Genomic DNA, 27,020 nt, shown 5'->3' on the forward strand with positions numbered 1-27,020 from the left:
CTCCAGATGTTAATGAACTCACACCTGCACACACCCAGCTCAGCAGTTATCAGACCAATTCTAGTAATAAATCCTTCATTGGTATCCACAATCCTGAAGCTGCCTACCTGCATTGTGAGCTCCCTGGAAGGAACACCGCCCATAGCCGGGAATGAGCAGTTCCCGTTGCCTAGCCTGAACAAAACAACTTTGGTATCCTCCCTTGAGCCATCAGTTTACCCATAAATAAATCTAGTGTTCTCCCTTGAACCATTGTTGTTTCCCTACAAAACCCCCTACCCACCCTCAAGTAAGAGCTCTGATGCCTGAGTCCAAAATCTGCATCAGTTCCACTGGGACTTCATCTTCTCCTGACTGATCGTGCTGGGGGCTCTGCCTGTCTCCAGCCCTCCAGACCCTCAGCTACCACCACCACCTGGGACCCTCGATCGATTCAAGCTTCATAGAATCATAGACCTGGAAGCGACCTTGAGAGGTCATCTAGTCCAGTCCCCTGCACTCAAGGCAGGACTAAGTATTATCTAGACCATTCCCGACAGGTGTTTGTCTAACCTGCTTTTAAAAATCTCCAATGATGGAGATTCCACAACCTCCCTAGGCAATTTATTCCAGTGCTTAACCACTCTGATAGTTAGGAAGTTTTTCCTAATGTCCAACCTAACCTGCCCTTGCTGCAATTTAAGCCCATTGCTTCTTGTCCTAGCCTCAGAGGTTAAGAACAACAATTTTTCTCCCTCCTCCTTGTAACAATCTTTTATGTACTTGAAAACTGTTATCATGTCCCCTCTCAGTCTTCTCTTCTCCAGACTAAACAAACCCAATTTTTTCAATCTTCCCTCGTAGGTCATGTTTTCTAGACCTTTTATCCATTTTTGTTGCTCTTCTCTGGACTTTCTCCAATTTGTCCACATCTTTCCTGAAATGTGGCACCCAGAACTGGACACAATACTCCAGCTACAGCCAATCAGCGCGGAGTAGAGTGGAAGAATTACTTCTTGTGTCTTGCTTACAATACTCCTGCTAATACATCCCAGAATGATGTTTGCTTTTTTTGCAACAGTGTTACACTGTTGACTCATATTTCGCTTGTGATCCACTATGACCCTCAGATCCCTTTCCGCTGTACTCCTTCCTAGGCAGTGATTTCCCATTTTGTACGTGTGCAACTGATTGTTCCTTCCTAAGTGGAGTACTTTGCATTTGTCCTTATTGAATTTCATCCTATTTACTTCAGACCATTTTTCCAGTTTGTCCAGATCATTTTGAATTTTAATCCTCTCCTCCAAAGCACTTGCAACTCCTCCCTGCTTGGTATCGTCCGCAAACGTGATAAGTGTACTCTCTATGCCATTAGCTAAATCATTGCTGAAGATATTGAGCAGAACCAGACCCAGAACCCAGGACCCACTTCACGGAGTGGTGGGAACCCAGATCTCTCTCTCTCTCTCTCTCTCTCAGTGTAGCCTTCTGACCCTGACTTGTGTGATCAGTTCTAGTTTTCTAAACCTCACTTTTATAATCAAATGTAAGTTAGATTTAATATTATCACTGTTTTGTTTGTTTGGCTCCCCTTGTATTGTTATTACCTGGCAATAAATAACTTTCATGATTAAGCTGGTTGCTTTCCTCCCTCTCTCTCTCTCTCTCTCTTTTGTGTTTTTGGCTTCCCCATTTGCTCTGCAGCAACGCTCCTCGTACCTAAGCTAAAGATCCAAAAATCCTGTGGGGTTTGCTCATCCAGTGGGTTACTGCCAGAACAATTGTAACGTGATACTGGGGATAGGGATGTGCTGAACCTGGGGCATAGGAGGGTGACAGCTTGGAAGTGCTGCTCGACCCAGTCTGCTGAGTCCAGGGGCGTATAAGGGGTCAGCTTGGGAGTGCTGATTGACTCGGTCCGCTCAGACGCGCTCTGTTAATGTGTGTGCGTCTGATTCTGGGGCTGGAGGAACCCAGCCCTGGGGAACCTAGGTCCAGCAGACAGCTCCATTGGGAGGGACCCTGCAGTAGGGAGAAGCAGAGCTCCGTGTGGGAACACAAGTGACACAAGCAGTACATTGATAGAAGTACCGACTTCCCCCCAGAAGAGTAACCCTAATAAATGAGTGTACCCCAAAGTAACGGGCAGAGCTGGTAACAGCCCCCTCTGCAGGGCACATTCATGCAATAGTCCCACCGTCTCCTGCAAACTGCTCTGGCAATGACAATCTGCAATGTGCACAGGCTGAAGCAATTCCAGGCCTCTTCTCTGGTGGGCTGAGGGAGCCGGCAGGCTAGATCCAACAAGCTGGCAAAGTCCTAGGAACACGGCCCATACAGCAGAGCCATCCGGGGCTTGCGCTGCTCCACGGCTGACTCATCCAGTCTGGCTCCCATTCCTATTTATAAACTTGGGTTTCCATGGGCTCCACTCTCCAGGAGTGACTCTGGGTGCGTCCTGCCAGCCTGCTTGCCCACAATGGAAATCACCCAAGTAGCTAATTAGTATAGCTAGTGCCTCCCCCTGACCCCAGTTTCTGGATGACACTGGCCCATCCACGATCCTGCGACTGAAAGCTGAAGCGAGACAAATTCAGATGGAAATATGGTGTAAATTCTTAGGGGAGAGAGTAATTAGCCATTGGAACAATTTAGCCAGGGCCGTGGTGGATTCTCCATCACTGACCATTTTTTCAATCAAGATTGGATGGTTCTCTAAAAGCTCTGCTCTGGGAGTTGTTTGGGGCAGGTCTCTGGCCTGCGTTCTACAGGAGGTCAGACTAGCTGATCACAGTGGTCCCTTCTGGCCTTGAAATCTAGGATCTCTGAATCCAGCAGAGCCACCCTGAAGGGACACACTCCCAGAACGTGAACGGTATTTAGGCAGCTCAATACCTTGGAGGATTTGAGCCAGACTCCCCAAAACATGACTTGTGTGTCCTCTCCACAGGTTCTTCCTTTACTTTACTCCAGCGTTTCTCAAAGTGGGGTCTGCGAGGGTACTCCAGGGGGTCCACGGGCCATGCTGATCAACTCCTCCCCCTCCCTCCCAGCGCCTCCTGCACACCGGGGAACAGCTGTTTAGCAGCGTGCAGGAGGCACTGGGAGGGAGGGGGAGGATCGGGGATGGGGCGTGCTCAGAGGAGGGGGTGGAAAGAGGTGTGGAAAAGGAGGGGCAGGGGGGAATGTGGGCGGGGCCTGGGGCTGAGCGGGGGGGGGGGACTTGGGGGTCAAAATGGAGGTCCTGGGGTTGTTAACATTTGAGAACTGCTGTTTTACACCACTGCAACGCAAGCATGTGGGTTACATACGCACGCACACGCATGACCCTGCACACACGACACGCGTGCCTGGGGACCCATGCAAGCTCCTGCAGACAATCGTGCAAACACGCCCTCTCACACTCTCACAGGCATGCACACGGCAACACGCAGTCTACATCACACACGCCGCCCCGCAAACCGCTGTCGATTTGAAAACGACGCTTACACATTTGCAGTCAAACGACGGGTGGGGGCTCCTGGGCTGAACGCAACACAACTCCCATCATCCTGCCGCCGCTAGCAAAGCTTCAGGAATTACAGTGGGCAGCAGAAAACCAGGCCCTCTAACCCCAGCTCTGTGGCCCAGATGCTGAAAGGGATCAAACCTAAAACCCCCTAGAGGATCTGGGCCCAAACACTTCAACCTCGCCGGTCACTCAATGACAGATCGCAACGTCGCAATACCCCAACAAAAAAACCTTCAAAACCAGACTCCAACGAGAAACTGCAGAACTGGAATGAATTTGCAAACTGGACACCATTAAATTAGGCTTGAATAAAGACTGGGAGTGGATGGGTCATTACACAAAGTAAAACTGTTTTCTCCATGCTAATTTCCCCCCCCCCGCTGTTACTCACACCTTCTTGTCAACGGTTGGAAATGGGTCATCCTGATTATCACTGCAAAAGTTTTTTTTCTCCTGCTGATAATAGCTCACCTAATAGCTCACCTTAATTAATTACTCTCGTTACAGTTGGTATGGCAACACCCATTTTTTCATGTTCTCTGTGTATATATATATCTTCCTACTGTATCTTCCACTGCATGCATCCGATGAAGTGGGTTTTAGCCCACGAAAGGTTCTGCCCAAATAACTTTGTTAGTCTCTAAGGTGCCACGAGCAGGAAGCAATATCTCCCTGCAGCCGCTAGGGGCCAGCAAGGACTAAAGAGAATCCTTCAACTACCCCTGTAACCTACTAAAAAAAAAAAGTTTGTGAGGAGTGGACCATCCCCTAAGGGATTTGATTGGGCTGGAAGGGGGAAGTTTCTGATTGGAGGAGACAACTGCCACTTAGGCTCCCTTAAGAAGCTGGGCACAGCACCTGGTTAAAGGAAAACAGGGTTGGGTCTGGGTCAGGTAGGACAGACTCCCAGCACTACAGGAGCATTGCCTGGGTTGGGTTCTCGAGGCTGCTTTGGATTTTATTTCCCCCCCCCCTCTGGATTTGATCACTAAGGTGAGCCCTGCATTCCTGGTGTGACCCCTCCTTCTGCAGGTGGGGGGCTTGATTCGCAGTGAGGTTCAGCTCTTTGCCCCTGGGAGGGGGAAGCCCTGAGAAGGGAGTGGGGCTAGGGGCTTTGAGAGCTGCTGCAGCCGGACTGGGAAACTTCCCTCGGACTCTTTGAGCAACAGTCAAAGAGAAATTGATTTGCCTCGGCTTCCTCTTTCTCTCTGCCGCAGAGGGGAGCCGTTTGCGTCTTCCCTAGTGTTGAAAAGCCCCCCGGAAGGGGGGCTCACTGCTGGGTGAGGCACTGGTCTGCCCTAAAACTTCTCCCACCGAGGTTTCAGAGTGGCAGCTGTGTTAGTCTGTATCAGCAAAAAGAAGGAGGAGTCCTTGTGGCACCTTAGAGACTAGCCCATTTATTTGGGCTGTGCTAATCTCTCCGTTTTCTTTTCAGGAGCAAAGATGGGCTGCTTCAGTTTCCTCAAGGTTATGATGATCTTGTTTAACCTGGCCATATTTGTAAGTACCGGCCGCGTTTCAGGCTGTTTCTCTTCGTTGCGGGAGCTAGATTTCACTGCCAGCAAATGTCCAGAAACCGTGGCTCGGATTATTTAAAAAAAAGAATGAACCTGCCCTTGTTCTCTGCTGGCCCCGGGGAACTGTGACTGCCTCTCATGAAACCTATGGCAGGGCTGGGCTGGGACTCTGCCGGACCAGCGGTTTGCAATGCTTTCCAGAGTCCCTTTCTCGGAGTGCTCCTTTGTATGAATTGTGTGTGTCTGCCCAGCGGGCAGGGCGGTGAGTGGCATCTCGTGTGGACGCACTCATGCCAGCCGCACCCTAGCGAGCTGGCTAGAATAGCAGCGAGCATGTTGCAGCGCGGACGCAGCCCGCCCTGTAGCATCGGCACGGCTAGTTTTAATGAGTTAATTAGAGTACAGGCGGTAGGCCTGGCTCGTGGTCTCTGAACGCTGGGGGTTGACAATACTGTATAACGCTGGGTTTAAGTTTTAAAGGGTCCCAGCCAAGGTGATCGCGTTTCAGTCTAGGCTTGCTTGGCAAACTGGCTTGCTCCGAAGCTCTTGTGGTGGCTGTAGGGCTGTGACGCTGATAGATCGTGTCAGACTGTAAGCATTCTGTTTCTACGCTGGAGCGTATTGCCCTCTGCAACCAGTAGACCAGACCCTCAGGCAATCACCTACATTGGACAGCTAGCCGCATAGGAAATGTAAGCCACTCCTCCAGTAGGGTCCTCTCCAGGGCGCGGGCAGGCTATAACCAGCCCCCTTTCCCTAAGAGCCCCACCCCAGAGTTGGCCAGAACAAGACGTCCTGCTGGAGCGGTTCCAGGAAACGGAGGCGGTTGATGGATTCTGCAGCCCGCGCCATGGTGCACCTGTTCCCAGTACCTGGATTCGCTTTGAATAAGGCCATGCCGCCAGGATTGCCGGGGGACTCCAATGATGGCTCCGGACTGAGACTGTCTCCGACGGTCACTGATTGTTCTCCTCCCACGCCGTAGGCGACAATCGCACCCGTGGCATTGGAAGGAGAGTGGGGGGGAGGGGCAGTGACACCAGGATCCATCCAAAAGCTCTTACTCCTTTGCAACCTGTATCCAGCCAGGCCACCTTGCTGATGGAAATCTATCTGGTCCCCGGGAGCTCCACCACCGTAGAAGCGTGTTTTATTTTCTCTGTCTCTTTCACTCCCTCGGTACAATACGAGCCCTCAGGGCCTCTGTGCTCGGCTCCTGGCCCTGCCGTCTGCGTGGAGTACCCTGGAAAGCCACGGGGATACATGGCAGCACAGCTGCTCAGGGACCAGGGCTGGTGGGACCCATGCTGGCTAGAAGGTTGTCTGCAGTTTCGCTCTGTTCTGATCCCTCCGACTTGGGGCTCGTCCATTGCCTCGATTCATGAGGGTGGCATCCAAGGCTGGCAGGATTAGAACTGCACCGAGTTATACTTGGGGAGGATGAGAAAGCAGGGCTGAAGGCCCTGCCCTCTCTTCTTTCCCCCTCCGGCCTCTCCCTGTCAACAGGCGGACTCCTGGGCCGGACAGGAGACGCTCTGTCTCTCTCACTTTGCCAGGTGGGGGGTTGTAATAGGGCCGGCCAGAAATCTTCCATCAAAACCTTTTTTTTTTTTTTAATGGAAAATTCTCCTTTAATTGAAAATCCAGAGGAAGCATCTGCTGTCCGGGGGTGGGGTGGGGTGGGGGGGCAGGGCAGAGCCATCAGAAAACCCCCTCTTTTGTTTTGTCTACATTTTCGGCAGAGGGGTGGGGTGGGAAGGAATCCTGTTCTTTTCCCAGCCAGCTCTGGTTTGTAGCTCTCTGCCCCCACTGGCGCTGAGGATCTACTGAGATCTGCTGCCATCTTTCCAATTACTGATTGTTTTCCCCCCACGTTCCCGGGGCACCTGACCATGAATAGCGTCAAGTCGAAATCCTGGAGGGTGGGGCTAGCGGCTCCGAAACCAAGGCAGCATTGAGACTGGCAGGGAAATGCAATAATAATGGCTCTGTCTCTTTCCCCCCCGACGGGCTGACAGGTCTGCTCCTCTCAGGTTCCTCCCAGGTGGCTCTGATGGAGGGTTTCTCCATCCTCCTCTGCTCTGGATCCAATGAGAAAAGCTCAGCTGTGGGGGGTTATAATGGAGGTGACGAGCGACTTCTCTGGTGACTTGGTTTTCCGCTGCCCCAAAGGACACGGCTTCATTCGCCCGGTGGACAAGGCCGTCTGTTCTCGCTCAGTGGCATGTGTTCAAAGGCAGAGCTGTCTCTGTGGCGCTGGGGCGAGGACGGAGCGGCTCGGCTCCTGCGGCGTCCCACAGGAGAAGCAGTTCTCCCAGCCAGAGGGAAATAGTTCTCTTCAGTGTATTTCTCCCCCTGGGCTTGGCTAGGAGGTACAGATAGGGAGGCTGGCTGCCTGGGTCCCCGCTAGTCCAATGTAGCTGGAATGATCAGCCTGGGAAAGCTCTTTGGCCCGCATGATTCTTCCTTTCTTCTCCCAACCGCTCTTGCTGCGGCCCTCAGAGACGGGCTGAGGTCCTTGTCTCCCTACACGGACCCTCACAGGGGGAAGCTTGTCTGATCCCAAGGGGCAGCGCCTCCGAATGAGGACATGCAGGTGGTCTCCTCCTGGCTTGTGCTGAAGCCGAGGCGGGCCCGACCTCTGCTGAAGCCTGTGGCTAGTCAGGTCCTAAGATGGCTGTAAAACACAGGAGGCTCCAGAACGCTCGTTCACTTGGACGCCGATGCGGGGACGGGGATTCCACTCCTCCAGGGTGATCTGACCTGCCGTGTGGTGGTGCTTGTGGAGATGTCTCTGCTCTGATGGTCCCGGTTCTGAAAGGCGAGGGGGAGCTGGGGGGATAGAACACCTAACTGGCTTCAAGACTGAGCTGGATAAGTGTATGGAGGGGATGGTATGATGACACTTCCTACAATGGCATGTCATCGATCTGCGACTGCTAGCAGCAAATATCTCCAATGGCTGGTGATGGGACACTAGATGGGGAGGGCTCTGTGTTACTACAGAGAATTCTTTCCCAGGTGTCTGGCTGCTGGGTCTTGCCCACATGCTCAGGGTCTAACTGATCACTATATTTGGGGTCGGGAAGGAATTTCCCCCTGGGTCAGACTAGCAGAGACCCTGGGGGGTTTCGCCTTCCTCTGCAGCATGGGGCACTGGTCACTGGCAGGTTTAAACTATTGTCAATGGTGGATTCCCTATAACTTAGTCTTTAAACCATGATTTGAGGACGTCAGTAACTCAGCCAGAAGTACAGCGTCTATTTCAGGAGTGGGCGGGTGAGGTTCTGTGGTCTGTGATGTGCAGGAGATCAAACGAGATGATTGTGACGGTCCCTTCTGACCTTAGTCTAGGAGAGGGAGGAATGGCTTGGCAGGGGCTTCTGGCAAATGACTCACCCGAGGGTGGCATTGGAGACTCGGGGAGGAATTTAAATGAGGAGAGGGAGGTAGCCAGGTGGATGGGGAGGGGGCGAGATGGTGATGGGGTATACGGGGGGTGGGGGGGAGAGCAAACATCGGTGGCACACTTGGGTACCGATCGCTCTTCCGGGGTCAGGCACTGACTTCAGACCCTTTCCCTCCGGCGTGAGGGGCCCTTCACCATGTGTTGACTGTAATGACCCCAGCCGACGCAAAGAGCTGACTGGAGTGGGTGAGGCTGGTGCAGTGGCCGGGCTCTCCTTCCCGCCCCGCCAGCATCAGGGTTTATCTGCCCCACCCCTTGCTGGAATGCAAGGACAAAGACCTGTCCGGGAAAGCAGAAGGTTATAATCTCCTCAGCCAGTGCCAGGCATTAATCAGAGGAAATGACTGACCCTGGGGTAGAAATAGGGTTACCATATGTCCGTTGTTTCCCGGACATGTCCGGCTTTTCGGCAATCAAACCCCCGTCCGGGGGGAATTGCCAAAAAGTGGAACATGTCCGGGAAAAATACCGGCCGGGCACTTCCTCTCCCGCGGCTGCTCTGCTCCTCCCCTGACTCAGACTTCGGCTCTGCTTAAGAGCTAAGCTGCCCGAGCCAGCGCTACCGGCTTCGGGCAGCCCCCCGTGCCTCCGGACCCTGCGCCGCCGGAGCAGAGCAGCTGGAGCCCGGGAGGGGAAGTGCCCGGCTGGGGGCGCAGGGTCCGGAGGCATGGGGGCTGCCCGAAGCCCGAGTGCTACCGGCTTCACAGATTTGCCGGGCAGCCTCTAGACCCTGCGCCCCCGGCTGGGCGCTTCCCCTCCCGGGCTCCAGCTGCGTTGGGGAAGCGCCGGCCGGGGGCGCAGGGTCTGGGGGCTGCCCGGCAAACCATGAGGCCGGTAGCGCTTGGGCAGCCCTTTTCGCGTGGCTGGGAGGGAGGAGGGGGAGTTAGGGCGGGGACTTTGGGGAATGGGCAGGGAATGGGCGGAGTTGGGGCGGGGCCGGGGGTGGGAAAGGGGCGGGGCCAGGGCCCCGTGGAGTGTCCTCTTTTTTTATTTTTTAAATATGGTAACCCTAGTAGAAATCAGGAAGTTCCCCGAGACCCGCGTGCCGTGTCAGAGCTTTCCTGGGTCTCCCCGTTCCAGAAACAGCCCGGGCCAGTGACTGAGCAGCTGTTCCCAGCCTAATCAGGGGGTCTCCGAATCTCTCTTGTGCAAATCACAGTGCCCTTAGCCCCGCCTCTGAGCCAAAACAAATCACACCAGCTCCCTTGCCTACCGTGAACCCCTCCCCTGTGCACTTGGGTGAATCGACAACACGATCTGTCTCTATAGAGACAGTGGTCAGGGCCGCGCCCTGTTACGGATTGTCCATGTTTCATGGGCAGCTTATGGTTGCTCTAGGGGAGCTGGATGGCACTGCTTTTCACTCTTGCTAACTCACCCGAGATTATCCCCCAAATCAAGGGACCTCTAATCTGCTCCAGGAGCCCTTCCTCTGTTTCGCGAAAGGGCCAGCCCTGGGTCACCACTGCGTGCTGGGGAGGGCAGACTACCCCGTGAGCTAGAGGGGAAGGAACGTCGCAGTTAGCGTGAGAGCAGAACGTTCACAACTAGAAGTGAAAGGAGAAGATGGTCTTGCCTTTCTAGCTCCCGTCAATAAGGTGCTGGCTCCAGACACCACGTCCCTTAGTCCTTTCCAAGCCACCTCTGAAATAACACGCGCCTCTCTCTTGCCTTCTAGCTTGGCGGAGGGACGCTCCTGGGTGTCGGGATCTGGGTCGCCGTGGACGGGAGCTCGTTCTCCAGCATATTTGGCTCGTCCAGCAACTTGCCGTTTGTGAACGTGAGCTACTTCCTCATCGTCATCGGCGCCATCCTGGTGGTGCTTGGCTTCCTGGGATGCTGCGGGGCCCAGAAAGAGAGCAAATGCCTCCTGATCATGGTAAATCTCCAGCTCCGGGCGACAGGAATCCGCGCTCGCTCGGTCTGCCTAGCCCGCTTGTCGAGCTGCACGTGGGGTAGGATGGTGGAAGAAGTGGGCTTTGTACCTCCAGGAGGGAGGTGGGGTCTGTCAGGCCAGTGGTCTGCATTTGCAATCTCAGTCTGGACATGCGGGGGACACAGCTGCTGCCTTGAAACGGGGTAGATTTGATCCCAGGATGAGGCCACTCAATACATGTCTGAATATTGAGTGGCCCCCTCAAAATCCCACGCTTCCCTGCTTGATAGTAAACCCTGTCTCGCCCAAGCCGTGGGAGATCCCCATAGTAACAATCTCTCGCCCCTTTCCTCACCCACTTGTGAACTAGCTGAAGCCAGCTTGGCCTCCCCCAAGTTTCTCCCCGGGGCTGCACCCAGCCCTGCTAACCACCACAGGAAGCTGGCAGCGCTGTGGCCAGCCCCAGCTAGATGGGCTTGGACTCTGTCCCGTCTGAGACCTCCGCGTTGTGTCTCCTCTAGTTCTTCTCGATCGTGCTGATCATCTTCATTGCTGAGATCGCTGCTGCGGTGGTGGCGCTGGTCTACACGTCTCTCGTAAGTCAGAGAGGGGTGGGAGGGACAGATTGCTCGGCTGGGCTAATGCAACCTCTGTCTCCTTTGCCCGTTCCTGGGAGGACTTTACTCTAGGCCTTGCGCTAAGGGGGATGCCAGAGGAGCTGAGATCGGTCCTCCCTGATAGGTGCTGAGGGTCTGGCCTCACTCACAGTGTTAGTGGGGCAGGAGGGAAGCGGGAATGCCCTACCCCTGGGGCTAGTCTCTCTCGGCAATTAGTCTCTCAGTCCTGCACGGAAAATGGCCTGGCACGCAGTCGCAAGGCCTGGTGCGACGCAGCCCTGTCTGGGTGGGGGGGCGAGGCTGCCCAGTGTTGTATGGGGGGTGAGGGGCTGGAGGGGGGATGTGGATTTAGTCTATTCACACCCCCCATCCCCCGCAGTGTCAGTAGCATGCACGCTGCAGCGTGAGCCCTGGGAAGTGAAACGGAGGCGGAAAAGCGAACGCCGCAGGCGGTGGCAGAGTAGATGACAGCTCCGGCCCGCTCTGTGTGGCAGCAATCCTGAGCTGCTGCCGGGAACGTCCTGTGCCGTAGGCCAGGGTGGTGTCAGACCCGCTCGGGGACGGTCGTTCCTGTTCTCACTTCCTGCTTACAGACCTCACGCGTCTTACGCAACTGGGGAACTCTTCGACCTGTCCCACAGCGAGTCCATTCCTGGGGAAAGGGGCCGGCACAGCAAACTCCCCCGGGCAGCCCCCCTCTCACATGCAGAGGTTGCCGGTGTACCTGGACGCTGGCCTGTAGGATTCTCCAAGAACCCCATTAAGCCTTGGCCTCTCCCCGAGTGCGCGCAAGGCCGTTGGGCTAATGCCCGCTGTGATGGCATCTGAACTCTCTTCTAGGCGGAGACCATCCTGGAATCAACGGTGACTCCGACGCTGAAGAATCAGTACGGGAAGGTTCCTCAAGTCACGGAGATCTGGAACACCACCATGAGTACGGTGAGCCGGCCTGCGCGGGCCTCCAGCCACAAACCCTCTGTTTATTTACAAGCGACCTCTCTCGAGAACGGCCTCTTGGTTAGAGATTGAGGGGGGCTTTCCGGGGATGGGGCAATAGACTTTGCCTTGGACACTTGGGCCTTGTAAAGAGCTGCCCGGAGCCTGATTGCTGGGATTTGGCTCCTCCCGGGGTTGCCTGCCCGGGACAGATCTTCTCTGCCCGCTCGGCGAGCACAGCTCCCGAGTGAGCCACTCGACTGCATGTTCGAGAAGCAGAAAGTCAACACGCCTCAGCTGACACTCGAGTCTGAGCTAGGAGCAAACGCGCCGGCCCCAGCCCCCTTCATTCTGATCACCCTCTAGACCCTGTGTCTACCGCTCTTCGGCTGCCGATGGACGGAAGAGCTCCCATCTGAGCCCATCCACTGAATGTCCCCTCCTGGGCTATGGGTGATGGGGGACATAACTTCAAATGCACACGAGGTACAAGTGTCTGGAACCAACCCCGCTCCCCTCTGCGGCAACACAGACCGCCGCCCATCAGGTAGTCGTGGCCACTGGGACAAAATGCACAAGACTGCAGTTGCCTCTGACAAGTTGTGGTCGTCAAAGGGCCCTCTTCTCTCAAGAGTCGGGGTTGGACCCCGAATCCTGGCCCAGCTCCAGCTTGGGGAACGACATTCTGCCTTCCTCCCCATTTCGGCTGGATGCATTATCCCTCATTGCTTCCAATCCTGTCCTAACTGGCTGTACCGTCGCCCCAGACGGCTTCATCCACCTCTGTAGGATTGAGACAGGCCCCGAGATTAACCGGTTTGTAATCTGTCCGTGGAGCTTTTTGAGGTCTCTGGTTGGGACGTGATGGCGCTGGGCACGTTCTGTTCCTTGCTCTCACTCCTCTGCCTCCTTCTCCCAGGTGAAATGCTGCGGCTTGACGAACTACACAGACTTCACTGACTCTTACTACTACAAGGAACACAACAACACGTACCCAGCGTTCTGCTGCAACCCCGTCAGCATCCCGTGCAATGCGACAGCTGCACACAGCAGCAACGTAGAGGTATGGAGACACAGCAGCTTGTGTCTTATGGCTGCAGGACCCCGCACGGCTAGAAGGGCGTGGGTTTGCTGTGGAAACTGGGCCACTGTCCTTCTCTGACATCTGCTCTTGAAGTGTCTGGGGTTGTCCCCTTCCCATCGGAGAGGGAGGTGGGACTAGTTTGTGAATCACAGAAGTTTGGCGTAAGGCAGAGGAGGAGCAGGTTTGTACTGCACGGGGGGCCTGAGCTTATCTTCTGTTCCCATCTCTGCAACTGACTTGCTCTACAACCTTGGCCAAGTCACTTGCCCACTCTATGTCCCTTCCCTACCTGTAAGTGTGGGGATGAGGACACGTCTTGCGAAGGGCTTGGAGGCCTGTAGGTGGTACACATGAGCAAGGCTGACCCTGCAGATAACTCTGGCCTGGTCTAGGGGATTTTGTCTAGATTCTAATAGGTTATTCTCTTTATACGAAGGTTCTTTAGACACTTGGCAGAAAAATAATAGGGTCACGGAAGACCTCCCCAGGGATGGGTGGGAGGGAGTTGTGTGTAGAAGCAACAGTCCAGGCCATTATGAATGCACTGGGAGTACAAATGTATTTAATGTGCATATTACATTGGTCCAGAAACAAGGCCCAAATCTCCTCCGAAGCTGAGTCCCCTTTCAAACCATCACATGCACACAATATATGGCGTTCAAACCTATCGCTGTTTGACCCTCTTAGTGATTGTCTTAGTAACTAGACTCTATAGATCACGTGAAACAAAAGTAGCTGACCCAGCGCTATGCGTTATATTCATGTAGGACGTACAAATCCTACTTAACCCATTGCATGAGCACAGACCTTTCTGCTTGGAGTTATTCTCAGCTGCGGAACAGAACCCCTGTTGCGATTACCATCCGGTGCATTTTTGGACATCTAGTGGAAGTGGCCAAGACTGGGTGCTTTTAATTTGGGAGTGGGAGGGTGGGGAGGGGAGGCTGTGCCCAAATCAAGACCCCTCAAATTGGCCTGACTTCCTGAACCCTGTTAATATTGGGGTCCTCCTGGGTGTTGGGAAGCTGACCTGAGCCTTACTGATCCCTGAAGTGCCCGTATACTACGGGTGTCCTGCTTGGTCTATACCGCCAGGGCACAGCCGGGCACACTCCCGCCCTTCTCAAACAGCAGAGTCAGCGCTCACCATGGGACTCCCTTCAGAAGCACTCAGCAAGTCGCTCGGTGCCGGCAAACCCAGCAGGGGGACTGAAGGGGGAGCTGCGTCCTTCCGCTGACTGGGCATCAGCCGCCTTGCTCCAACCAGCTTCCATCGCTTGCTTGGCTCCGGCTCTTTCTAACCGAGCTGGTTTCCATTTCCCCCTAGGGTTGCTTCAAGCAGCTGCTGAGCGACATTCGCAAGAACGCGGGCGTGGTGGGGGGCGTGGCGGCAGGGATCTGTGCACTAGAGGTAAGTCCCCACGCTGGCTCCTGGCTGTAGAAACTGGGCAGGGTGTGAAAAATCAGGACAGGGGGTGGGGGGTAATAGGAGCCTATATAAGAAAAAGACCCCCAAATCGGGACAGTCCCTAGAGAATCGGGACATCTGGTCACCCTAGGTGGGCACGTAGGTCTGCTCGGCTGCCGTCCCACTGTCTCCCCTCCACTGCTCCAAACAAGGGGCACGTCCAGTAGGGGAGAGTCTAGAGTCACTGACTCCACTTCTGAGCTCTCCTCCTCCTGGGCTGCAGGCTCAGGCTTGTCTCCTCTGCTCCCGGGGTGCCCAGCCAAGCTGTCAGAGCGTCTGTGACCACCAATGGCTCCAACCCCAGCCCGGGCACCCCGGAGCCCGGCGCTTGAGTTGGGATTACGGAGGGGGAGCCACAAAACAAGAGGAGGTGGGGAGGCCGGGGGAAAGAATGGGCAGAAATAAAGGTGGCGGCAGCTACTTGAGGACATGGCACCAAGGTGCTCGCCCGCTGCAGCGGTAGCAGCTCAGCGGGGGTGGATGGGAACCACCGAGGCAGCCTGAACCTCCGCCTGCGCCCGGCCTTGACCCTCAGTGCCCGCTTCCCAAACCGACCCCAGCGTTCGTGTGGGGGAAGCAACAGGAGAGGGAGGACGATGGCAGCTGGGTGGCAGAGCCGCGCCATCTTGGCCATCCCCACAGATCGAACCCGGGACCTCCAGATACACAAGCTTGAGTTAAAGGGCCAGGCTGGCCATCGGAAAGCCACAACAGACCCATCTCCTCTATAGACTGGGGCACAAGACTGGGTTACAGTTGCGTGATCTAGAGGCTGCGTCTCGCCAATGAGGAGAAAGAAGAAAAGGCCTCCCTGGGCAGCAGGAGATATCTAACCTACTGACCTCTCTTTAGATCGCAGCCATGGTGGTATCTATGTACCTGTACTGCCAGCTGGATAAGAAGTGAGGCCTGGAGAAGGCGGCGAGTCCTGTTCCCCTGGGCGGAAGAGGACGAACGATACAGTCTTGCCTCTATCTTGAGAATCAAACATTTCTTGGGCCCAACACACTCTCTGTCCTATGCACTGTGATTAGTTTTTAAAGGATCTCCCGAGCTGACAGCTGTAGAGTGTGTGTTTGTTTGTGTGTGTGTGTGTGTGTGTATATATATATATATATTACCTAGTGTGACGTATCGATAATGTGTACATACAATCACTTCCGAAGGGGAAAGAGCTTCCGTTTCATGCCGGAGCTACTGTGCCAAAGACTGACGGGGGCTACGGATGCCGCTCCGTCCCCTCCGTGGGCTATGTGATCCTAGCTAGCTGTGGGGAGATAGGGAGATCTTGCTAGGAGATGACCAGCCCAGACGGCTGCTTGTGCTTGTTTTCCCAGCCCTCCTGGTTCACAAAATCCTCTGCCCCAGTCTAAGTGCGCAGGGTTAGATTCTACCCGGTGAACCAAGAGTCTTCCAGTGACTACGCTGAAGCTACGGCTAACTGACAGAGAGCAACTGCCGTAAGAGTCTAGATTAGTGGAGAAGGCTTAGACCTCCTGGAGTGGGAGAGAACATCCAGCCAAGCTAAAATGGGCCATCACTTCCTTCTTGCTTTAAGCATGTAGGCCAGAGGGAAGCGGGTAGGCCAAGGGAAAGGGCCTCGGGCTGCTCTGGCCTTGACTTTTTCCCTGTCTCTCTCCCTTCACCTCTCTCCCGGGCCACCCTCCTCTCTTCAGCTTCCGCACCCTCCCACTTGAAGGCGTGGGGCTGGGTTAGAAGGCACAATGCAATGCTGGGAGCTCACTAGACTGAGTCTGTCCTGTATATTTTTACACTGTGAAGAAACTCCCCCCCCCAATTAATTTATAATCTCAAGTGTAAATTATTTTCTGAATGTGGAATGAAGGTTTGCGCACAAGATGTTCCAATAAACTCTTTAACCAAGGACTCGACCGCGGGGTGCTGTCGTGCTGCATCAACTAGCCAGCCTCGGTACTTTGCTGGCCCCCATCCCCCTTGTACAGCTGGGGAAACTGAGGCACGGAGACATTAAGTGAGTTGCCTACGCTCATGGAGGAAATCTGTGGCAGAGCAGGGGCTCCCACCTCAGTCTCCTAAGGCTTAGGCAAATGTCTTAATGACTTGGCCATCCTTCCTGTTTGCATGCCAGCTGTCCACTTTCCTGTGCGTCTGTAGGAGCCTGGGGCAAACCAATAAGCCAGGCCTGACTACCGCTGCTATTAGCCCCTACGGGCTGTTGTGCTAGGCGCTGTACCAGCCCGTCCTAAGCTCCAATCAGGGGCTGTCTTTCACTTAGCCATGCAAAGGGGTACATACTGGACAAACAGGAGGCAGGTGGCTGTAGACCAGCTGGGCAGACACCGTGCAATGTCAGACCCATGCTCCTATGGTGAGCGGCAATACACTCCAACGCGGGCCCTCGGGAAGGGGTGGTGAGTGGGGAAAAGGGGGGTGGTAGAGGCAACTGCCCCCTACCCCAGTGAAGAGAGAGACAGAACCCAGGAAGATCCCAGCTGCTGTGGGAGCTGGAAGGACAGGCTGGCGCGCCATGGGTCGGTGGCAGCAGGGGTGAAAGCGTGATGGTGCTGGGGGAAGCAGAGGGCAGGCCGGGGGGCGTTGGCGGATCAGAGAGGGGCGGATCAGATTGCCAGGGGCGCGAAGCAGCGAAGGGCCTTCAAGGGGAGGGCGGGAGCTCGGGCTTCCCAGAAGCGGTTTAACGCCTTCACTCCGGCCGCCGGTTCAAGTCTCGTGCGGTGCCCGCCCTGGCCTCAACCGTGTTTAAAAGCAAAGAGGGTGGCAGACAAGCCCTGCTTTCACAATAGCCCCTGCCACCCGCGCCAGGCTCGGCGCAGGGCAGTGGTGCGAGGCTGCGTGCAGGTACCCCATAAAGCAATGGCCCATTTGCCTTGCAAATGTGCTCCCTCCGGCTGATTTGGTTAAGGCAGCGGTGGAAACCCCAGTGCCCATCCACCCCTCCCTTCTGGCACCTACAGCCAGCTAGGAGATCGGGGGCGGGGAGGGGGGTCATATAAACAGTTGGGGGCTGGAACATGCTTGGCCCAGCCACTGAAATACTGGGTTGAAGCCAAGCACTTTAGGGGCGCCAAGGATCAGCCTGCAAACGCACCATTCACCCCAGCTCCTTCCCTGCATGCAGGCCGAAAACAGGGCAGCCTTGCCCACCTGCCCCAGAGCACCTGGCGGCTTGGGGGATGGCCAGTCAGCTGATCTGAGCTCAGGTGCCACCGGTCACCACCCAAGCACCCAGTCCGGGTCTCATGCAGCCTGGGATTTAAATGCCACTAGATGCACATGACCACTAGACAATAGGCAGCCGATACAGACCAGAGATGGACGCTGGGGTCCAGGGGCTGCAGCTGTCCTGGAGGAGGGATGGTTTGCCTGGCTACCCCCTACTAAACCCCAGCATGTAAGCGCACTGCTTGGTGTGTAGAGCACCTGGCTCCTCCTGGCAGGGACTTTGCTGTAAACCCTCTCCATGCCATGGCGATAGCGAGAGTTATTCATGTTTATTTAGGGGATGGAGCACTGGACTGGGAACCAGGAGATCTGGGTTCTATTCCTGGCTTGGCCACTGGCCTGCTGCGTGAAGTTGGGCAAGTCCCGTCGACACCCCGTGCCTCAGTTTCCCCATCTGTAAAATGAGGCTCATGATACTGCCCTCCTCTGTAAAGTGCTTTGAGATCTACTGGTGAAAAGCACCATTCGAAGAGCTGTGTGTTATTACTAACTTGATTTTTTTAGAGCTACCGAGTGCTCTTAGCCTCCACTGGCTTCGAAGGGTCAATGAGACCCTGGGGAATTCAGCACCACCGGACAATCAAGCCTCTTCAGTTTAGCTATCACCACCTTATGCTCCCCCAGGTGTGAACGCTCTGCTCTGCTGTCTGTTGTGAGCACGAGATTCCCAGGGTTGGCCACGCGTAAATCACTCCGTCTGGGCATCAGCGAGCGTGTCAGCAGACCACGCCAGCATTCCAGGGGTTAATAAGGCCAATGCATGCTAAGAGGGAGGGGGGTGAGCTAACACCAGAGTTTGCACTGCCCTTATCCGGCTGAAATGTTCTATCTCACGCCAGTAAACTCATCCAGCTACGGCTGATATACACAGAGGCAAATTCTGGCCTATTCTTTATCTTTATAGACAGGAAAGAGATGACACAAGCCATCTACTGCCTTTATCTCGATGCGATGCAGATAAACTCATTGCTCTTATTCTAAAGAATTTGGTGCTGAGTTTGGGGAATGGCAGCTGCTGGTGGGGCAGCAGGAATTGTGTACAGCCCCTAGCACAATGGGGCCCTGATCTCAGGTGGGATACAAATAACCGGAGCAGGTTGGAAAAGTCCCAACAAAACCGGTTTTCCTCCGAATTCACCGATTTGGCTAAAGGGAACAGCCCGAGGAGATGGTTCGATTTTGATGACGTTCCTCCCGAAACCAGGCAGGATTCTGATGCAGCCCGGCCCGCCTGGCAGCTTTCAAAACCTGCCTCGCCCGCCCGGCTCCTTGGCAGCTGCCTGGCAGGCTGCTGGGGGACCCAGACTTCCAGGGTCTGCAGCCCAGCTGGACTGGCCTGGAGCCAAGGACCATAGGGTGCTTCCAGGATCCACATCTCTGAAGCAGCCAGCCGTCTGCACTGCCCTAGAGCTGGGGTCATAACTATAAAGGGAATGGTAACAGCGCTCCTGTGTACAATACTATAAAATCCCTCCTGGCCAGAGACTCCAAAATCCTTTTACCTGTAAAGGGTTAAGAAGCTCGGGTAACCTGGCTGACACCTGACCCAAAGGACCAATAAGGGGACAAGATACTTTCAAATCTTGGGGGGGGGGAAGGCTTTTGTTTGTGCTCTTTGTTTTGGGGGTGGTTCGCTCTTGGGACTGAGAGGGACCAGACATCAATCCAGGCTCTCCACATCTTTCTGAACAAGTCTCTCATATTTCAAACTTGTAAGTAGACAGCCAGGCAAGGCGTGTTAGTTTACCTTTGTTTTCTCAACTTGTAAATGTACCTTTTACTAGAGTGTTTATCTCTGTTTGCTGTACTTTGAACCTAAGGCTAGAGGGGGGTCCTCTGAGCTCTTTAAGTTTGATTACCCTGTAAAGTTATTTTCCATCCTGATTTTACAGAGATGATTTTTACCTTTTTCTTTAATTAAAAGCCTTCTTTTTAAGAACCTGATTGATTTTTCCTTGTTTTTAGATCCAAGGGGGTTGGATCTTGATCCACCAGGAGTTGGTGGGAGGAAGGAGGGGGGATGGTTAATTTCTCCTTGTTTTAAGATCCAAGGGGTTTGGATCTGTATTCACCAGGGAATTGGTGAAGAGTTTCTCAAGGCTTCCCAGGGAAGGGAATTAGCTTTGGGATGGTGGCAGCGGACCAGATCTAAGCTGGTAGTTAAGCTTAGAAGTTTTCATGCAGGCCCCCACATCTGTACCCTAAAGTTCAAAGTGGGGAAGGAGCCTTGACAGCTGGGGTCCCCAGGGCTTTCATGGAGCAGTCTGAAATATCGGGGAGTTGGCGGGGGTGTCATTCCGAATCGGAATTTCAAATGATCAAAATGCTCCACGGAAGAGAGTTCCCTTTCTCTTTCCAGGTGATGGGGATGGTGCATTCAGTGCTTCCAGTAGCTCCTGGCAGTGCACGGGCATCTGCCTCTCTTCACAACATAATGATTCTGTGGCGACACAAGATTTCATTGCTGCGAGCTGGCATGGGCGTGGGGATGGGGGCACCGAGCTATTGGCTACCCGGGCGAAAGGAAAATCTGTGCCAGCTGGAGTAGTGCATAGCCTCTGTTCAGAAGGTGAGGCATAAGGGGGAGATTCGGTCCACTAGAACGGGGCAGTGCACATACCAGCTAGCCCATATGCTACACATCCACCACCCTAACACTTACCGCGAGGGAGAGGGATTTATTATGGGGGCTTGTGGGCTTACCGGCCCATTTTCCTACAGGGGCAGATCTTGGTTAAAGCCACCGAGAGGAAGTACAGCATCTAGGGTTCTAGTCCTGGTTTTGCCACTGACCCGTTATACGGCCAGGAACAAAAGTCTGTGCCTCAGTTTTCCCATCTGAAAACTAGGCACAAGGCTACTGACCTCCTGGGGTGTGGCAAGGGCGGCTGAACATTTGGGAGGACTCAGAGAAGTGCCTTAGACATGTAAGGTAATGGCTCAGACTATACAAGGGAGCAGATTCCAGGGGGACTGGGCAGGTATTTGTTCCCAGGCTGGAGGAGGAGAAGACTACGGAGGGACCACAATGCCCATTCACTACATGCGTCTGCAAAAAAACTGCCCCTCTCTGACTGTAGTGACACCGACACCAGCTGGGCTGGCAGCAGAGACGCTGCGTTGTGGCTGCGATTTCCTGACTCAATCGGTTTCTTCCGCCTTCCGCTGTCCGTCTCTTTCTTTCTGTTTACTGGAGAATGACTGAGTCCCTCTGGTTCAGTTCAGGTCAAGTGCCCCCGTATTCTCCCTCGGTGGTACCACAAGCACCTGTCCTCAGGCTTCTGTCTGCCCCGGCCATTAACCCTCTTGGGTGGAGACACACAAGAATCTCTCTCCCTTCTCCGGGCTGTCCAGTCCCCTGAGTATACTGTGATATCCCAGCCCAAGACTGGAGCCCTGAGGTCCTGTCCATGTGTTACCTGGGGTTCTTTCAACCCAAAGCTCTTGGTAACTTTTACTCTGTGCGAGGAGGTATCAGGAAATAAATCAGGGGAGACACGGCCGTCCGACCGATAGATGGCTGGCACAAACAGGACAACACAAGAGTGCTTTCACTTAAAGCTAAACTTTACTTAGTCTCAAGCACTTACACACGTCCGCAGCAGGTTAATAAAACACCCCCAACCCTTGATAATTACCAAAGCTGAGTGTGGCTTTCGAGTGACACAGCGGCAGGCTTCCGGTGGCCAAATCTTCCGTCTGCCGGTGGGGACCACAAGATGTATCCAGAGGGAGAGTCCAAAAAGAGTCCAAAAGAGTCCCCAAACGAGTCCAACTATCTCAAGCTTTTTCCTCTTATTTATACATTAGTAATAGAATGACATGTCCCTTAAAGAAACCTTGTTAAGCAAGCAGTTCCAATGGGCAAGCAAGAGGCTCCTTCTGATTATTGATTAACCAGGTGTGGGTTTCTCAAGAGTTTGCAGCCTTTAGACCCCAATAGACATTCCTGGGGTACATCCTGCTCTTTTTAAATGTCTGTATCAGCAACTTCAACACAATTCTTATCAGGAAGGCTGCCTTTAACAATAAGCCATAGTGGTTTCAGGCACTTTACTGGTTTGCCAAAGTCTCCCCATACACATGGACCAGAGGTCTTGGCTGTTCCTTGGATCAGGAAGACGGCCTTGAGCCTGTTTCAAACCAGCCTTTTTGGCCCAAACCCTCGCCTTTCTGTTGGCCCTGGAGACTCCAGTTTGAACTGGTATATGCAAAGCTTGCCAGGGGGTGGCTTCAAAGGGCTGAGAATTTAGCATCCCCCTCCTCCTAGAGGAGTTACAGACAATTCCCCAGTCACGCCTACACCCCTGCATTTTGAATACAATGGTCCCCAAAGGTATTAAACCAAATTCAATCCGGTTTAACTTAGTTCAGTACAGTGCCTCTGAACTCCATAAGGTTTGGCCAGGATGCTGCCAGTCTGTCACACCCTCCTTCACTGCAACCGACGGCCCCGGGCAGAACGGGCGCAGCCCAGAGAGGGCAGAAAGCTGGGAAAGGAAGCGGACGGGGCATCAGAACTGCTTCCTCCGGGCCACCGAAGAAACGACGGAGCTGTTGGGCTGCTGCACCTAGTGTTGGCCGTGAATTCCCGGCGAGCGCTATGTGACCCACACACCTCGTGGGGGTGGTGCTCTGTCCCATCTCGTGGCGCTGAGACCACTTAGAGAGAGAGATTAATGAGTCTGCTCTACAGCCTTAACTAAGAGCCATATGGCTTTTTGCTCATGCAGTAAAGTAGAGGCTCATGCACTAAACTCCAGAGGCCCCAGGTTCGATCCTGCCCGCCGACAAGGTTGTCGGTGTTACACTACAGTGGGGCAAAGATGTCCCAGAAAAGCAGATTCCCAAAGGAAAAATGCTGATTTGGCAAAATGAAAACATATCAACCTGGTCAACATTTTCGCTGGAAATGATCTACACGCCTTGTTTCACCTTTATCGTTTTGACTCAATAATATTATTACTGGAATATAATTAATTAATATCACTGTTGAAAGAAAGCCTTTCGACTTTACACTACTTAGCTCCTCTATGGCACTACTCAGCAGTAGATCTCAGAGCGCTTTACAAAGGAGCATTACCCCCATTTTGCTGATGGGGAAACTGAGGCGCGGGGCGGTGACTTGCTCAAGGTCGGGACTAGACCCCACATCTCCTGAGTCCCAGCCCAGTGCTGTAGCATTTCTGGAATATTTCCTTATCTGACAATTCTGAGCTTTCAACTTTTCATCCCGATTAGGGACAAAACCAAGGTTTAAAAAGGCAGGATTTTTCTTGCGTGACGGAAAGCCCAGATTTCAACCAGCTCGAGCTCAGCGCGCTGGGCAGGCCAAGGCGAGGAGTGGCGTGAGGCCAGGGATCCCGAGTTGCTCATTAGTGGCAGAGTGGGTGGTTGGAATGCTAGCAGCCTATATTCAGACCTGTTTGGTTTGGGTTCCTTCGCTACCCAGCTGCAGCCAGGTGTGTCCTGACGTTGCCTGTTGCATTGTTCTAGCAACGTGCCCCTGTACAGTACGTACAGCTCCAGGGAAAAACCAGGGTCCGCCGTGCTGCGGAGAACTGATCCTTGCAGTGGGACAGCAAGTACTGACCCGCCCGCCCATAAATCCTCCTGTGCAGGGAGCTGCTAACCAGAACAGGGAGACCAGCCTACGCTTGGAGCAGTACACACAGCCCACAACACTCCTGAAAGGGTTAATCCAGTCTCAGAAAGTTGCCAGGTGACAGGGCCCTGCCCTAGGTTCCGCCAGTGAGAGTTTGTGTGGATGATGTCATGATTTCTAGCTATATTCAGCAGGAAGAACCGTGGGGGGGAGAGTGCATTTTCCCCTTTGATGTACAGCCCCGAGCGCACTGTTTAGCACAGCAAACAGCAGCCGCTGGCATGTGACCAGCTGAGCGTGTCGCCACTCCAAATCCCAGAGGGGGACAGTGCTAGTGGGATTCTTAAGCAAGGCAGAACATTCCTGCTCCTGCAGCTGACGTCAGCTGAAATCATAATTCCTATCTGTATCTAGTATCAGAGGGGTAGCCGTGTTAGTCTGAATCTGTAAAAAGCAACAGAGGGTCCTGTGGCACCTTTAAGACTAACAGAAGTATTGGAGCACAAGCTTTCGTGGGTAAGAACCTCACTTCTTCAGATATCTGTATCTAGCACTTTTCATCAGCAGATCTCAAAGCAGTTTACAAAGGAGATCAGAATCATTATCCCCATATTACAGATGGGGAAACTGAGGCACGGGGAAGTAAAGCAACATGCCCAAGGAGGGACTAGAGCCTAGATCTCTCAAGTCCCAAGCCAGTTTGCTGTCCGCTAGTTCACACCACTTCAAGGAGCTGAGCTGCTACATGGCCAAGACAAAGCGTTGGAGGGGAAACTGAGGCACAGAGTGGGGAAGCAACTTGCCCAACATTAGCTCTGTTAAAGGGTCACGTTTCCAATTAGAAAAATCACATCTGCTTTGAGGTGTGAGCTAAACTCCACACCAGAGGTGCAATGCCTAACTAAGAATGTCCACACCACTGAGGGTAAGGAAGGGCAAATCAAGGAAGAACCAACCCCATCCACCACCCAAACCTCCAGTTTATGATTACTTTGGTTCTTTCGCCTAGCCCCTGTGTCTCTGCACTTCCTGGTCTTGGTGAGCAGCAGAAGAGGAAACCAGCGACAGGCCGTTTTTCGCAGCGTTCGCCAGTTTGACATTTATAGCCAGATAGTTCAGGGCGGAACATCTGACCCTGTAGAAGTTACGGGAATATGCAGATCTGGGGATGGAGCTCAAGCTATGCCTACACAACAGTAATGGCATGTGTTCTCCAGCGCCTTTATCCAAGGGTCTCAAAGCACCCAACGCTAACACCCCTCTGATGTAGGCATCATCATCTCCATTTTAAAAGAGCGAATCATAGAAGTGCCGGACTGGAAGGGACCTTGAGAAGTCATCCAGTCCAGCTCCCTGCGCTGTAGCAGGACCAAGGAAACCTAGACCATCCCTGACAGGTGTTTGTCCAACCTCATCTTAAAAACCTCCAGTGACGGGGATTCCAACCTCCTTTGGTAGCCTGTTCCAGAGCTTAACCACCCTTAGAGTTAGAACGTTTTCCTAATATCTAACCTGAATCTCCCTTGCTGCAGATGAAGCCTGTTACTTCTTGTCCTACCTTCAGTGGACATGGAGAACAATTGATCACCATCCTCTTTCTAACAGCCCTTAACATATTTGAAGACTGTTTTCAGGTTGTCCCCCCCGTCTTCTTTTCTCAAGACTACACGTGCCCAATCTTTTCAACCTTTCCCCATAGGTCAGCTTTTCTAACCCTTTGATCATGGTTTGTTGCTCTCCTGTGGACTCTGTCCAATTTGTCTACATCTTTCCTGTGTGGTGCCCCCAGAATTAGACACAGAACTCCGGCTAAGGCCTCGCCAGTGCTGAGTAGAGTGGGACAATTACCCCCTGTGTTTTACACACATCACAACTGTTAACACACCCCAGAGTGTGTCACGGAGTTGGGGGGGAGACAAGGCCCTGCACCCCCGGCTTCCTGCGATTCACCGTGATTCTCAGCCAGGCAGTAGAACCGAAGGTTTATTAGCTGACAGGAACACAGTCCAAACCAGAGCTCGTGGGCATAAACAGGACCCCTCAGCCGGGTCCTTCTGGGGAGTAGGGAACTTAGATCCCAACCTCAGGGTTCCCTACGATTCCCCAGCCAGCCCAAGACTGAAACTCCACTGCAGCCGTCTCTCTCCTCCTCCCCCCGGCTCCTCCCCCCGCCTTTGTCCAGTTTCCCAGGCAAAGGTGTCACCTGGGTCCACCCCCCTCCCAGCTCAGGTTACAGGCTCAGGTATCGTCCCTCAAATAAAGTCATCCCCTGCTCTCCCATCCCCCATGCAGACAGTCCCAGCAAAACTAGAGGACATTCCCAGGTCAATCCGCCCCGCTCCCTACTGCGTCACAGAGAGATATTAGCCTTTTTCACAACTGCTTCGCATTGTTGACTCAGCTACGTTCAAGTCTCATCACTTCCTCACTGTGGTCCAGGTGGTCAAAGGTATTTACGCACCTAACTCATGGTGATTTCAAATAGCTTTGAGGCTCTGGGGCTCTGCCTCAGTTCTCCCTCCCTAAAGGACCACAGTACATTCAAAGCGGGACTAGCCGAGGTCCTGGCGAATGGATTGTAGACAAAAATGGATCCAAACAGGGGTTTCCTAACCCTACCATCTATGACGGCATGAAACAGATTTGCTAGGAAGGAGCTCAGCATGGACGATCTTTCTGGAGCCCCCCCCCCCACCCCCCGATGTGCCCAACTCTCGTGATTTTATCACAAGTCTCACGATAGTTGGTGTTTTGTTCTTAAAGCCCCAGCTTCTGGAGGCAAGAGATTACATGGGACTCTCAGCGTCAATCTCTTTACAAGGAGTTGAGTTTCTAGCCCTCATGATTTGGGAGAAAAGCTTGCAAACGTGCCCCTAACGCCCCTTACAGGCTCGGAAGGCAAATAAAAGGAATACAAAATCTATTCTTGTAAAAAATCTCATTATTTTTAAGCCAATGTTGGGATTTTTAGGGGCCCAGTTCACTATTTTTGAACGCTAAGGGTGGCAATACGACACCCCTCTTCTCCCTCAATTCACCAATAAAACCCACCATGCCCCAGAATGTGGTTCATGCGACTGAGAAGTGAGAACAAAGCCGAAATACAAACGTGGCAGCATTCACTGGCTCCTGTCCTAGGGCCAGGCCCTAGCTGATCCGGCTACAATTACACTGTTTATACAGTGCCCTTATCCACACCCAAACCAGTTCCAGAGGCACAACAGTATCATTATAACAAGATTGTTCTTTCCTGGTGCTTTGTAGATTGCTGTTTCACAGAAATCACTGTGATCTCACTAATGCATTTTTTATTTCCTTTCTGGGCCCTGCTTATCTCGAGGTTCTGATGTCAAGGCCATGGCTTTCCTGTGTCTTTGCGTCAGGACCTTAGTCATGTCACAGGACTGCCTTTTCCCCTCCACTTTTGACCTGCTGATAGCGAGTGTAATGACCTGGGTGTCTGTGCAACACTGCCCTCTATGGGATGTGCTTAGAACATCTCAACTGTGAGTGATAGACCCCCCACTGTCAAACGTAACTAGAGAATCTCCATTAGGTCAAGTGATAGGAGCCACACCCTTTTGGAGCAGCAGGATCTGAGTTCTGTCCACACGGACAGCTGCACGGAGTCCTAGGAGACTCATAGACTTTAAGGTCAGAAGGGACCATTGGGTGCCTAAATGTTACCTTCTCAAAGAAGGAGATCAGGTTGGTTTGGCACGATCTACCTTTTGTA

General features: G+C 53.5%; 1 protein-coding gene across 1 annotated transcript; it reads left to right on the forward strand.

Moving 5' to 3' along the window:
• The first annotated feature begins 4,933 nt into the window (after positions 1-4,933).
• TSPAN1 (tetraspanin 1) lies at positions 4,934-15,363 on the forward strand. Its single transcript, XM_065410055.1, has 7 exons — positions 4,934-4,990; positions 10,155-10,355; positions 10,874-10,948; positions 11,810-11,908; positions 12,825-12,968; positions 14,317-14,400; positions 15,310-15,363. The coding sequence occupies exons 1-7, from the start codon at positions 4,934-4,936 to the stop codon at positions 15,361-15,363; spliced, it is 714 nt and encodes a 237-aa protein (XP_065266127.1).
• Positions 15,364-27,020: the final 11,657 nt, after the last annotated feature.

Source organism: Emys orbicularis, chromosome 8 (genome assembly GCF_028017835.1).
Source record: "Emys orbicularis isolate rEmyOrb1 chromosome 8, rEmyOrb1.hap1, whole genome shotgun sequence".
Classification (NCBI taxonomy): Eukaryota; Metazoa; Chordata; order Testudines; family Emydidae; genus Emys; species Emys orbicularis.